This window comes from Gorilla gorilla, chromosome 9, assembly GCF_029281585.2.
Source record: "Gorilla gorilla gorilla isolate KB3781 chromosome 9, NHGRI_mGorGor1-v2.1_pri, whole genome shotgun sequence".
In the NCBI taxonomy this organism is placed as follows: domain Eukaryota; kingdom Metazoa; phylum Chordata; class Mammalia; order Primates; family Hominidae; genus Gorilla; species Gorilla gorilla.
The window spans coordinates 142,035,861-142,049,347 of NC_073233.2; the positions used below are offsets into that span (position 1 = coordinate 142,035,861).

General features: G+C 46.3%; 1 protein-coding gene across 1 annotated transcript in view; it reads left to right on the forward strand.

Annotated features, from left to right (window-relative positions):
• Positions 1-442: 442 nt before the first annotated feature.
• JAM3 (junctional adhesion molecule 3) overlaps positions 443-13,487 on the forward strand; it is an 83,847-nt gene continuing 70,802 nt past the window's right edge. The window contains exon 1 of the mRNA XM_019036400.4: positions 443-653. Within this exon, the coding sequence (XP_018891945.3) occupies positions 443-653 (211 nt within the window). The remainder of the gene's footprint in view (positions 654-13,487) is intronic.

Below are 13,487 nucleotides of genomic sequence, written 5' to 3' on the forward strand. Positions count from 1 at the left end.
CTGCTTTTCTGCAGAATAAACTATTGGGTATGCCATCATGCTTTTGATCTACCACATAAACAAATTATTTTAGCAAGACATCACTTTTATATACTGTATAATGTATGTATTGCTTATGTTTTAAGCAGATTTCAGCTCTTTTCCTTCCATCAGTTTGGAATTGGGGGCCCAAAAGATGTGAAGGCGATAATGCTTCCAAGATAACTGGGTTGCATCCTTATTTGTAAAATAAGAAATACTTTATTTCCCAAATTTTAAAGGAGTGTTCCTTCTCCGACCTGTTGTGATGGATTTATTCTATAGCTATAGAAATATACCCTGCTTCACTCTTGTACATACTTCTTTACTCTCCTCCCGCCAAGTTCATTGAAAGAGAACCCATGTGCCGGTCCAGAGCATCGCTGCATCCGTAAGCAGCTAGACTTCAGCTTCCTCTGTCACCATGGTGCCGGCTCGGCTGGGCCCGGCGGTCGCCATGGTAACTGGGGCGGGTCGCAGGGGCCTGGCAGGCTGGGCGCATGCGCGCGGGGACTACAAGCTGCGCCGCGCTGCCGCTGGCCCCTCAGCAACCCTCGACATGGCGCTGAGGCGGCCGCCGCGACTCCGGCTCTGCGCTCGGCTGCCTGACTTCTTCCTGCTGCTGCTTTTCAGGGGTGAGTTTGCGCGTTTCCGCTGTTGTGAGACTAGGGTCTGGGGGCGACGGAAGCAGAGCGGGCCGAAGCTGCTGGAGCCGGTCCGGGCGAGGATAGCGGTCCTGGCTCCGAGGGCTCCCGGGGTCCCGGGCCGGAGGGGCGGCGCGCGCCCGCGTCCCCGCAGCCAGGGCTGGGACCGGGGCCTGGCTAGGGCGGGGGCCCTGGGACGCCCGGCAGTTGGACAGGGGCGGGGAGCTAATTTGGGATGGGGGCCCGTCCCAGGCAGTGAGTCGGTCCCGGACAGCCGTCGGACCCCGGGGGCGGGCTCTTCTCGGGCGGGGTCCTGTGCTGGGCGGTGGGCTCATCCCCCGGGTGGGCTCCTCCCAGGCGGGGTCCTGTGCTGGGCGGTGGGCTCATCCCCGGGGTGGACCCCTCCCGGGCGGTGGGCACGGCCCTCTGGAGGGAGCGCGGCAGCTGCGGCGTGGGCGCTGGAACTTGCTGGAAGACCCTGCGCAGCAGTGCTGTGCTCTCCAGAAGGGACGGTGAGCGGGGGACGTAGCTGAGGACCGGCGAGGCAGAGCTCCGAGGCCTGGCGGGCTGCTTGGTCACAGCCCTCTGGGGATCTGCAGTTCATTTGACTCGACACAAACAAAGGAACTGCTTTTCTTTTGCAGAAATAAAATGGATATCAATCCAGTACCTTTTTTGTCTCTGGCCTGGCCGAGGAGACCACGCAGACCCTTATCCGGAAATAGCATTCGGGGCATTTGATCAAGACACACTAATAAACTTGATAGTTTTGTGCATTTTCTTTCCCTCTGTTTGGAATTCTCATTAGATCCACATTTTCCTGGACAGTTGTACAGAGGACTAAAATAGCTTTCGTTTAGTGAGCTTGTACTATCTACTAGGCACTTTGGAGCCATTATCTCGTTTACTCCTTTCAGCAGCTCTGTGAGGTCGGTTTTATTAATCCATTTTCAGAGTCAAGTCTAGTCTGCTTTCCAAGGCTGCATTCTAAGTAGTGAAGCCTCAACTTCATATTTACCTAAAGCACGACACCACACTCCTCCCCTGGCAGCCATCCGCAGGTAACCAGACCAGGACCTTTTTCGGTTCTTAGATTATTTTATTGTTTGAGTTGCCACTGTCATCCCATGATGTTTTCCAGAATATACAAATTAAAACACGGAGGGACTGTTTAGGAGTGAAGGTGGACAGATTTTGGAAAACAAAGCATTCCTGTGTTTGGTGCTTTATGCTAATGGGAAGCTCGCGATGGACTCTGTGACAAAAGATGAGTTTAGCGTGTAGATTATATACGCTAAGGCCAAGTCTATATACTTTGCCTGAAAGTGATTCCCAAAACCAAATGCTGTTGGGAGATAAGTGATCAAAGGCTAGCCAGGGGACAAGGGTGTCAGGAATGTCCAGCACCCGCTGTGTTGGTCACACTGACACTGTCCTATTCACAGCCTGGAACAACTCTCTATTGTTGAAAAGATCTGTTCACGTGAAAGTTTGCAGTTTTTGTTGCAGAAGCATTTGGCAGTTTAGCTCAGGAATGAATTTCAACTTGGTAGTTTGTTAATAAAACTAGAAAATGCAAAGAGCTTCACTTACCCTTAACCTCTGATTTCCTTCCCCTAAGGGACTAGTTTTGTGGCTTTTTTGCTGGTAGGGGCTGGGATTCACATGCAGAGCGTAGGAGGAAGAATCAAATTTTGCAAACTAGTACTAATGACAAATAATCGAGGTAGTAGGATGTATGAATCCACTTTGAAGGCGTGTAGCTATCTTTTTTTTTAGCAGGGGCTCTTTTTCTATTATTTGGTTTATGCTTTAAGCTACCCTAAAACTGTTCTTCCAGAAGTCATGACAACTGTGTCCTTTTTATTTTTTATGATTATTCTCAATTGCTATTACTATTTATTTTCATCTTAAAAATTTTGGTTCTTGATATAATAGCAAACATTTCTTTTGTGGTTACCCTTTGCCAGGCTCTGTTACAAGAATTTAATGTGTGCTAATTTATTTAATCTTGATAACTCTAAGAAGTTGTTACTATTATTGTGCCCTTTTGTGGATGAAGGAACAGAAGTATGGAGAGATTCACACCCTTGTCGGGAGTGATATCCTGTGCGTTTTAAATGGGAAATCCTTCATTATTTGTGTTAATCCAATTTTTAGTTATTTGTATTATTCCATTTGACAGTGGAGTTCTTTTAATGGATCAGTTTAAACAGATTATCAAGTTTTCAACACTGTGTGGTTTGTATATAAAATATTCTTTTGTTGACTCATGACAGGTGCAGTTCAGCTTTACAAATGTTATGCCACATGTCTTTTTTGAGTGATTGTGTACTCATTAGTGTTAGGTTTCCAAATCTTTGATATTCTAGAGAGAAGTGCCTTATTAAGAATTAAAACAGTAACAGTTTTCATTCTTCAGATAAGACAACTTGTGTGCTGAAGCATATCAAAATCTGAAAATCAAAATTTCTGGGAAATTTTTGAAAAAATGTTTAATTCTTTTATTTGCATCTGTTTGGACTCCAGTAACGTTTTTTAGAATGGCATATTCTTTTATGTTCTAATTCTTAATTATCTGGCAGATATAATCATTGTCAGACTTGTGTGTATGTTTTAAAAAAAACAAAGAACACCTGTCTTGAAAGCATGCAGTACTTTATATCAGCTGCTCATTCCCACATGACTTGTTGATGGGCATTTGTTCTTCAGTGCTTCAGGCTAAGGAGACTGAATGGATAAGTACTAGAGATACTTAATCATAAGTAATTGCAGTATTACATTCAGGCAGAATTATCCACACAACCCCTAAGCTCCATGGAACTTGTTCTTAAACTCCATGGGGTGGGTTTAAATCAGTTCTTTTGAAAGCAACCAGACTTTCCTCAAGTATAAGATGGCCACATAATGTAACAGACGCAGCTATGGATTTAGTACATTCAACTAGCAGCTGTTAGAGATGTGGTATTAGCAAATTCCTTCTCCATAAATTCTTTGAATTTTTTAAAAGCACAAGTGTAGTAAAAGAAAGGAAAATATGTGTGAATGAAGTTAGGATGTATGGAGTCTGCTGAAGAATACTCTAGTGGTGAAGTTGGATTTTTTTTTTTTTTTTTGAGACTGAGTTTCTGATGCAGTGGCATGAGCTCAGCTCACTGCAAAACTCACTGCAAAACTCCGCCTCCCAGGTTAAAGCCATTCTCCTGCCTCAGCCTCCCGAGTAGCTGAGATTACAGATGCGTGCCACCTTGCCTGACTAATTTTTGTTTTGTTTTTAGTAGACATGGGGTTTCACCATGTTGGCCAGGCTGGTCTTGAACTCCTGACCTCAGGTGACCTGCCCGCCTTGACCTACCAAAGTGCTGAGATTACAGGCGTGAGCCACCGCGCCCAGCTGAATTCTCTTTTAAGATATGTTTATAGTTGGCCGGGTACAGTGGCTCACGCCAGCACTTTGGGAAGCCGAGGCGGGCGGATCACAAGGTCAGGAGATCAAGAACATCTTGGCCAACATGATGAAGCCCTGTCTCTACTAAAAATACAAAAATTAGCCGGGCGTGCTGGTGCTTGCCTGTAGTCCCAGCTACTCTGGAGGCTGAGGCAGGAGAATCGCTTGAACCCAGGAGGTGGAGGTTGCAGTGAGCTGAGATTGCGCCACTGCACTCTTGCCTGGGGTACAAGAGTGAAACTCCGTCTTGGGGGAAAAAAAAAGATGTTTATAGTCAGGTGGTGTGAATGTTATGCTGTCAAAGTTGAATGCAAATTTCAGATCTTTGTATGTACTCTCAGAATTCTAGCAGTATATGCAAATAGCTTCACTGGAGTGTAAAGAGATCCTGAAAGAAAGTTTTGGTAAGCACATTCTTTTACACCTAGTTTAGCAAGGACAGTATCCACTGTGGTACTCTATATGGAGAACTAAAGCCTTAATTGACTGTCTCTTTGCTTCTTGGCATGGCACACAGAAAGCTTCCTGAGAGTTAGCCCTTGTTTCTGATGTCCCAGGAATGCTGTAGTGTTTTGTGTTGGTGTGTTTCTTTTGGTTTTAAGTAGTATCTGTTATGTGTTATATATTACATTTCCCATGAGTAGTTAATACATACAGCAGAGGTTTCAGTGCTGCTTGTATAAAGACATCAAACTATTTAATAGAGTTAGGACTATATGAACATTTTTTCTTACATTATCTTTCATTTGCAGTTTCCCAAGGTTTCTATGGTTCAGCCTTCTTCCTGAAAATTATTGCCAAAATCAAATTCTGCCATAGTCATGCTATCTGCTATGTTTGACAACCTCAGCCCACAGTGATCCTTCCTATCTCTAAATAAGCTTAGATCATAGTCTCTAGTTCAGTTTAGTACAACAGCCATTTATTGAGTATCTATGATGTGTCAGGCACTGTTCTGTGTGCTAGGGTTGCAAAATGGGTAAAACATCGCCAGCCCTTAAAGAGCCAGGGTAATTGACTCCGATTTACATTGGGCTTTAGTTGTTAGGTGTCAGTGCATTGTATTTTCTCAATGATAATAAACATTTTGTTGGTAACAGAGGCTGAATTTAATTTTTTTGTATCTTTCCAGAGGTGATTCTAGTAAATATTCAGTTTATCTCGCTTTGTCACTTGAAAGTGAGTTAACATTTCTTAAACACTCTCTTTGTGTCGAGGCATTTTTAAAAAAATGTCTTATTTCTAGTGGCCCTAGGAACTTCTGGAAAAGTGTCAGTTTGTACTACAGTAGTTATTGTGGAAGAAAGAGAATGATAATAATTTATTGACTTGGTTTAATTTCAGAATCTTTCTGCCATCTGCTTTTGTGCAGTTACAAGGTTAAGAAGGAGAAAAAGATGGAGAAATGCTTATGATATCATTTAAGTGACACAAGCTGCAGGTATACTAGTATATACTGTATGATTACGATTACACAAAACATCTATGCTTAGGGGAAAAAACAGGATGAGAATGAACCAGAATGTTGATAGGGGCTGTTTATGAGTGGAAGTGTTACAGCAAATTGTTTTCTGCTTTTCTTTGTTTTTGTTTTCCTGGTTGATTCTTGTATTCCTTTGTCTGTTTTCCAAATGTTCTTTGATGAGGATATTTTTTGTGTAATGAAAAAAATTGCATCTTGGTTTGGCTTCCAGTAGATACAATAGTGGAATTTTAAATTTGGCACTAGTAATGGGAAAATATAATTTGTTTGTTTAATGTGATAGCATGTGGATTGTGCGTTTTTCTAGCTTCTTAATATCAGCCACATTGGATGAAGGAGTGGCTGACTGGAAGTTCAGTTGCTTGATAATGTATTCTTTGTGACTCATTTGAGAGATTAGTTGCCACTGACTTTTGGGTGGGGGAGTCAGCTGTGGTGTCCTCAGCAAATGGTTAGCTGGAAAACTGAGAGCTGCCGAGATTACCCGCCTCCCCCCTTCTTTTTGAACACACTGACAAAACGATCTGAGTAATGGCCTTTGTTTACCTGTTCAAAGCGAGCCAAAATTTATTGAGCACCTACTCTGTGGCAGCCCCTGGAAGACCTCTGTTTTCTTCCTCTTGAGTGATAAAAATACAGGGTGAAATTGACTTCTGTTGAAACTAGACTCTGAAAGATGTTTCCCGAAGCACTCTGTCAGCTGATGTGCCCCATCACTTCTTCCTGCCCACCATGGACTTCCCTGTTGGATGTCTTTCTCTAAGGAAAATATTTAATGTCTTTAGAATGAAGTGCAGCTGCCTGGAAGCTTAGAGACAGTGCAACAAATCCAAAGACAGCTGCTTTTTTTTTTTTGGCGGGAGTGGGACATGTTTTTCCTTTAAAGCATCTCTGTCAGGGTACTGAAACTTAATCAGCCAATCCATATTTATTTGGTAGTCTCCATTTTCATGGCAGTAAAGCATTCCATGGGCAAAACAGGAGAACTTAAGATAATGTCTTCCCTTTACCAGAGGGAACATATAGTTTAGTCAAATAACAGAGCAGCATTTGGGTAAATATTCTGTGGGTTTAGAAGTGAGAGCACTTACTCTCTCTGGGCTGACCTGGTAGAGGAGAATTTCAAAAAGGAGCTGGACTTGTACAGATAATTGACTGACTTAAGTATAGATTTGGGAGGGACAGCGGTGTGGATGGGAAAGTGGAGGAAATAATGTGGGCAAAGGCATGGACTTGGGAATGCAAATGTTTTATTTTGGGATGAGTGAGTTATAATGATTAATAACACCTGCCAGTTGCTGAAAACTACGTGATAAGCATTGTGCTTATTGCTCTATCTGGGGTCTTAGTGAGCTTGGGCTTCTATAACAGAATACCACAAACAGGGTGGCATAAATAAGACATTTGTTTCACGGGTTCTGGAGCCTCACCTGGCTAATTTTTTGAACATTTTTTTGTAGAAACAAGGTCTTACTGTGTTCCCCAGTCTGATCTTGAACTCCTGAGTTTAAGGGATCCTACTGCCTTAGCCTCCCAAAGTGCTGAGATTATGGGCATACACCACCATGCCCTGCCTGAATTTCTTTTCAATTATTCTACTTGTTATATGTTGTGGTTTTTATACCTGTCAATTTCTTTCTTTCTTGAGAATTCTCAGTTCTTGTCCATTCAAATATCACCTAGCTTCTACCTGCTTAATTTTTTCTTTCTGTGACTGCAATTAAACATGTTTAGTCATTCTGTCCTTCAATACTGTTAACCTCCTTTGTCATTTTTTCATGTTCTTGTCTCTCTGTGCTATTCTGGGTTCTTTATTCATTTTTGTTTTACAGGTAACTTCTGCTTCCAGCTGTATCTAACTTATTATTTAACCAATACACAGAGTTTTTTCACCAATTATATTATTAATTTCTAAAATTTTCTTGGTTCTTTTTATAATCAAGTTGTTTTTTGCTTGCTTAATTTTTTTACTCCTTTTCTTTTTCTTTTTTTTTTGTTTGAGATGGAGTTTTGCTGTTGTTGCCCAGGCTGGAGTACAATGGTGCAATCTCGGCTCACTGCAACTGCCACGTACCGGGGTCAAGCAATTCTCCTGCCTCAGCCTCTGGAGTAGCTGGGATTACAGGCGGCCGCCACCACGCCTGGCTAATTTTTGTATTTTTAGTAGAGATGGGGTTTCTTTATGTTGATCAGGGTGGTCTCGAATTCCTGACCTCAGGTGATCCGCCCGCCTCGGCCTCCCAAAGTGCTGGATCACAGGTGTGAGCCACCGCACCTGGCTTACTCCTTTTCAAATTTTTAAAACATTGTGTGCACAGCTGTTTTGTATTCCATATGTGATATTTCAAATATCTGAAGTTCTTGGAGATCTAAATCTGTTGTTTGTTATTTCTTACGACTTGTACATATGGTGGTTTCTTTGCTTGTATTATAAATGGATATTTGGTTGATATTAATCTATGAAAATCTAGGCCTAACCCAAGGATGCTTTCTCTTTTGTTTTTCTATTGGTGTGTACCACCACACCGGGGGAAGTATTTTTTATTTTATTTAATTTTTTTAGAGACGAGGTCTCACTGTATTGCCCACACTGGTCTAGAACTCCTGGTCTCAAGTGGTCCTTCGACCTCAGCCTCCCAAATAGCTTTCTTTGCAATCTCACATCTATTGCTTTTTTTTTTTTTTTTTTGAGATGGAGTCTTGCTCTGTTTCCAGGCTGGAGCGCAGTGGTGCGATCTCAGCTCACTGCAACCTCTGCCTCTTGGGTTCAAGCGATTCTTCTACCTCAGCCTCCCAAGTAACTGGGATTACAGGCTCCTGCCATCATGCCCGACTAATTTTTGTATTTTTAGTAGAGACAGGGTTTTGCCATGTCGGCCAGGCTGGTCTCGAACTCCTGACCTTAGGTGATCTGCCCACCTTGGCCTCCTAAAGTGCTGGGATTACATGCATGAGGCACTGCACCCAGCCTGTTTTTTGATTATTTAATAGCCATTCTGACTGGTGTGAGATGGCATTTCGTTGTGGTTTGGATTTGCATCTCTCTGATGATGAGCGATGTTGAGCATTTTTTTGTATGTGTGTTGGCCACATACATGTCTTTTGAGAAGTATCTGTTTATGTCTTGCCCACTTTTTAATGGGATTTTTTTTTCTTGTTAAGTTCCTTATAGATTCTGGGTATTAGTGTGTCAAGGATGCCTTTTTTTTTTTTTTTTTCTTGAGACAGAGTTTCGCTTTTGTTGCCCAGGCTGGAGTGCAGTTGCGTGATCTCGGCTCACTGCAACCTCCACCTCCTGGGTTCAAGTGATTCTCCTGCTTCAGCCTCCGGAGTAGCTGGGGTTACAGGATCCTGCCACCATGCCTAGCTAATTTTTGTATTTTTAGTAGAGACAGGGTTTCTCCATGTTGACCAAGCTGGTCTCGAACTCTGGACCTCAGGTGATCCACTCGCCTCAGCCTGCTAAAGTGCGAGCCACCATGGCTGGCGCCTTTTTTTTTTGAGACGGAGTTTTGCTCTTTTGCCCATGCTGGAATGCAGTGGAAATCTCGGCTCGGAAATCACTGCAACCTCAAGTGATTCTCCTGCCTCAGCCTCCTGAGTAGCTGGGATTACAGGTGCCCGCCACCATGCCACGCCTGGCTAATTTTTGTATTTTTAGTAGAGACAGTGTTTCACCATGTTGGCCAGGCTGGTCTTGAACTCCTGGACCACAGGTGATCCGCCCGCCTAGGCTTCCCAAAGTGCTGGGATTACAGGCGTGAGGCACCGCGCCCAGTCAAGGATGCTTTTTCTTGAGAGTGCAGCCTTCCACTGAGTGACAGTGCCTGTCTCTGGGGTGACTAGCTGTTTCAGGATCGCTGGCATTACTTAAAAATCTCAGGCTCTGCTTCCCTCTTGCCTACCTTTCTGCTGGTCCAAGGGCTCAGTGTCCCCACTGGAGTGTTTTTTTATTTGTTTGTTTTTAAGCTGGAGTCTCGCTCTGTTGCCCAGGCTGGAGTGCAGTGGCATGATCTCGGCCCACTGCAACCACCACCTTCCAAGTTCAAGCGATTCTCCCGCCTCAGCCTCCTGTGTAGCTGGGATTACAGGCATGTGCCACCATGCCTGGCTAATTTTTGTATTTTTAGTAGAGACGGGGTTTCGCCATGTTGGCCAGGCTAGTCTCAAACTCCTGACCTCAGGTGATCCACCTGCCTTGACCTCCCAAAATGCTGGGATTACAGGCGTGAGCCACCGCACCCGGCCCACTGAAGTGTTAAAGTGGCCCTTTGCTCTCAGTTTAACACTCCTACCCATCTTTCTGCTCTCTGGTTTTAGCCTACAGCTATATTGGTTTGTCCTTTTAAAGATTTCCCCGACTTCCTTGTGAGACATGGAATAAAAACTATGACTTATGTGAGATCTCGTTGTTGGAGCAGAAGGGCCCTCCAGGGCATCTAATCAGCTACACTTGTGAAAACAGGAATTTGCAGCTTTACTTCACCTGTTTCCCCTCTCTTAATGGAAGAGTCACACACCCTTCTTTAAGTGTTCTTGTTATAAGGGTAATGTTTTTGTTTTCCTTTTTTAAATACAAAATTATGGGCAGAGCGCAGTGGCTCACACCTGTAATCCCAGCACTTTGGGAGGCCAAGGCAGGTGGATCACCTGAGGTCGGGAGTTTGAGACCAGCCTGACCAACATGGAGAAACCCTGTCTCTACTAAAAATAAAAAAATTAGCCTGGTATGGTGACATGCGCCTGTAATCCCAGCTACTGGGGAGGCTGAGGCAGGAGAATTGCTTGAACCTGGGAGGTGGAGGTTGTGGTGAGACAAGATCGCGCCATTGTACTCCAGCCTGGGCAGTAAGAGCGAGACTCTGTTACAAAACAAAACAGAATTATGAACTTAAATATTTGCTTTTTTTTTCATCGCATACACCCCCAGGAAGTTCTGATATTCTTGAGGGTTAGGGTTGTATGCCTCTCTCTAAGAATCACTGCTTTAAGGATGGCGCTCTGTTATTTAAAAAATATACCAAACCCTACAACTATAATCTCTGTCCTTGAATTGGTTTGTCTGAAAAGCAAACATCTATCATTAACTTAAACTTTGGAGAATTATAGCTATTCCACACTAGACAGCCACCTGAAACAGCACCTACTTAGTCTACTAGTAACAGCTATAGATGAAGACATTCAGGGACAAAATACAAAGGTAACTTTACCGAGCTTTCCAGCTGAAATCTGGATTCCGTTCTCCACAGGATGAAGTGCTGGTTTACTGAAAGGTGCCGTGTGATGTACTGTGTGGACAAAAACCACCCACTGCATCTCTGGAAGGCTCCGTTGTTTGCAGCCTTTCAGATAGTTTTCTGGGTGAAAAAAAAAAAAAGCACTGTATCGTGGGCGTTAGGAATTTTGGATTCATTTCCTAGCTTTGCATGTGATTCATTTTTTGGACCTTGGGGAAATAATATTGGTTGTAATCCAAATCACTTGAAAGTAATTTAAACCCCACCTCTCTCACACTACCACCAAAACATCCACATTTCTTTCCCTTTCTTATTATATAACCCACCTTAGATATATGAGTTTTAGATCCAAAGGAGTGACTTTGTAGGCATATAATTTGTTTATTTATTTATTTATTTATTTAGAGACAGAGTCTCACTCTTGTTGCCCAGGCTGGAGTGCAGTGCCATGATCTCAGCTCACTGTAGCCTCTGCCTCCAGGTTCAAGCAATTCTCCTGTCCCGGCCACCCGAGTAGCTGGGATTACAGGTGCCCACCAACATGCCTGGCTAATTTTTGTATTTTTAGTAGAGACAGCATTTCACCATGTTGGCCAGGCTGGTCTTGAACTCCTGACCTCAAGTGATCTGCCCGCCTCGGCCTCCCAAAGTGCTGGTGTTACAGGCGTGAGCCGCCCGAGAAGGCAGATTTAAATGACAGTTTTGTTTCTTCCTTCTAAATCCGTATTCCTGTTGTTTTGTTTCTTTGCCTTGTTTTGCAGGATCTCCAGTTCAATTCTGACCAAAAGGGATGATAATGAGCATCCTTGTGCTGTTACTTATGTTAAAGGGGAAGATGTCAATGTTTCATCATTAGACATGGTCTTCACTGGAGGATTCGGAGGATTTTGGAGGATAGTCTTATTTATTTTTTTTATTTATTTTTTATTTTTTATTGATCATTCTTGGGTGTTTCTCGCAGAGGGGGATTTGGCAGGGTTACAGGACAATAGTGGAGGGAAGGTCAGCAGATAAGCAAGTGAACAAAGTTCTCTGGTTTTCCTAGGCAGAGGACCCTGCGGCCTTCCGCAGTGTTTGTGTCCCTGGGTACTTGAGATTAGGGAGTGGTGATGACTCTTAATGAGCATGCTGCCTTCAAGCATCTGTTTAACAAAGCACATCTTGCACCGCCCTTAATCCATTCAACCCTGAGTGGATACAGCACATGTTTCACAGAGCACAGGGTTGGGGGTAGGGTCACAGATCAACAGGATCCCAAGGCAGAAGAATTTTTTCTTAGTACAGAACAAAATGAAAAGTCTCCCATGTCTACCTCCCTCTACACAGACACGGCAACCATCCGATTTCTCAATCTTTTCCCCACCTTTCCCCCCTTTCCATTCCACAAAACCGCCATTGTCATCATGGCCCGTTCTCAATGAGCTGTTGGGTACACCTCCCAGACGGGGTGGTGGCCGGGCAGAGGGGCTCCCCACTTCCCAGCAGGGGCGGCCGGGCAGAGGCACTCCTCACCTCCCGGATGGGGCGGCTGGCCGGGCAGGGGGCTGACCCCCCCCACCTCCCTCCTGGACGGGGCGGCTGGCCGGGCAGAGGGGCTCCTCACTTCCCAGTAGGGGCGGCCGGGCAGAGGCGCCCCTCACCTCCCGGATGGGGCGGCTGGCCAGGCGGGGGGCCGAACCCCCACGTCCCTCCCGGACAGGGCGGCAGGCTGGGCGGTGGGCTGACCCCCCCACCTCCCTCCCGGACGGGGCGGCTGGCCGGGCGGGGGTGCTCCTCACTTCCCAGTAGGGGCGGCCGGGCAGAGGTGCCCCTCACCTCCCGGATGGGGCGGCTGGCCAGGCGGGGGGCTAACCCCCCCACCTCCCTCCCAGACGGGTCGGCTGGCCGGGCGGGGGGTTGACCCCCCCACCTCCCTCCCGGACGGGGCGGCTGGCCGGGCGGGGGGCTGACCCCCCCACCTCCCTCCCGGACGGGGCGGCTGGCCGGGCGGGGGGCTGACCCCCCCACCTCCCTCCCGGACGAGGTGGCTGCCGGGCGGAGATGCTCCTCACTTCCCAGACGGGGTGGCTGCTGGGCGGAGGGGCTCTTCACTTCTCGGGTGGGGCGGCTGCCGGGCGGAGGGGCTCCCCACTTCTCAGACGGGGCGGTTGCCAGGCAGAGGGTCTCCTCGCTTCTCAGACGGGGTGGCCAGGCAGAGACGCTCCTCACATCCCGGACGGGGCGGCAGGGCAGAGGTGCTCCCCACATCTCAGACGATGGGCGGCCGGGCAGAGACGCTCCTCACTTCCCAGATGTGATGGCAGCCGGGAAGAGGCGCTCCTCGTTTCCTAGATGGGATGGCGGCCGGGCAGAGACGCTCCTCACTTTCCAGACTGGGCAGCCAGGCAGAGGGGCTCCTCACATCCCGGACGATGGGCGGCCAGGTGGAGACGCTCCTCACTTCCCAGACGGGGCGGCAGCCGGGCAGAGGCTGCAATCTCGGCACTTTGGGAGGCCAAGGCAGGCGGCTGGGAGGTGGTTGTAGCGGGCCGAGATCACGCCACTGCACTCCAGCCTGGGCACCATTGAGCACCGAGTGAACGAGACTCCGTCTGCAATCCCGGCACCTCGGGAGGCCGAGGCTGGCCGATCACTCGTGGTTAGGAGCTGGGGACCAG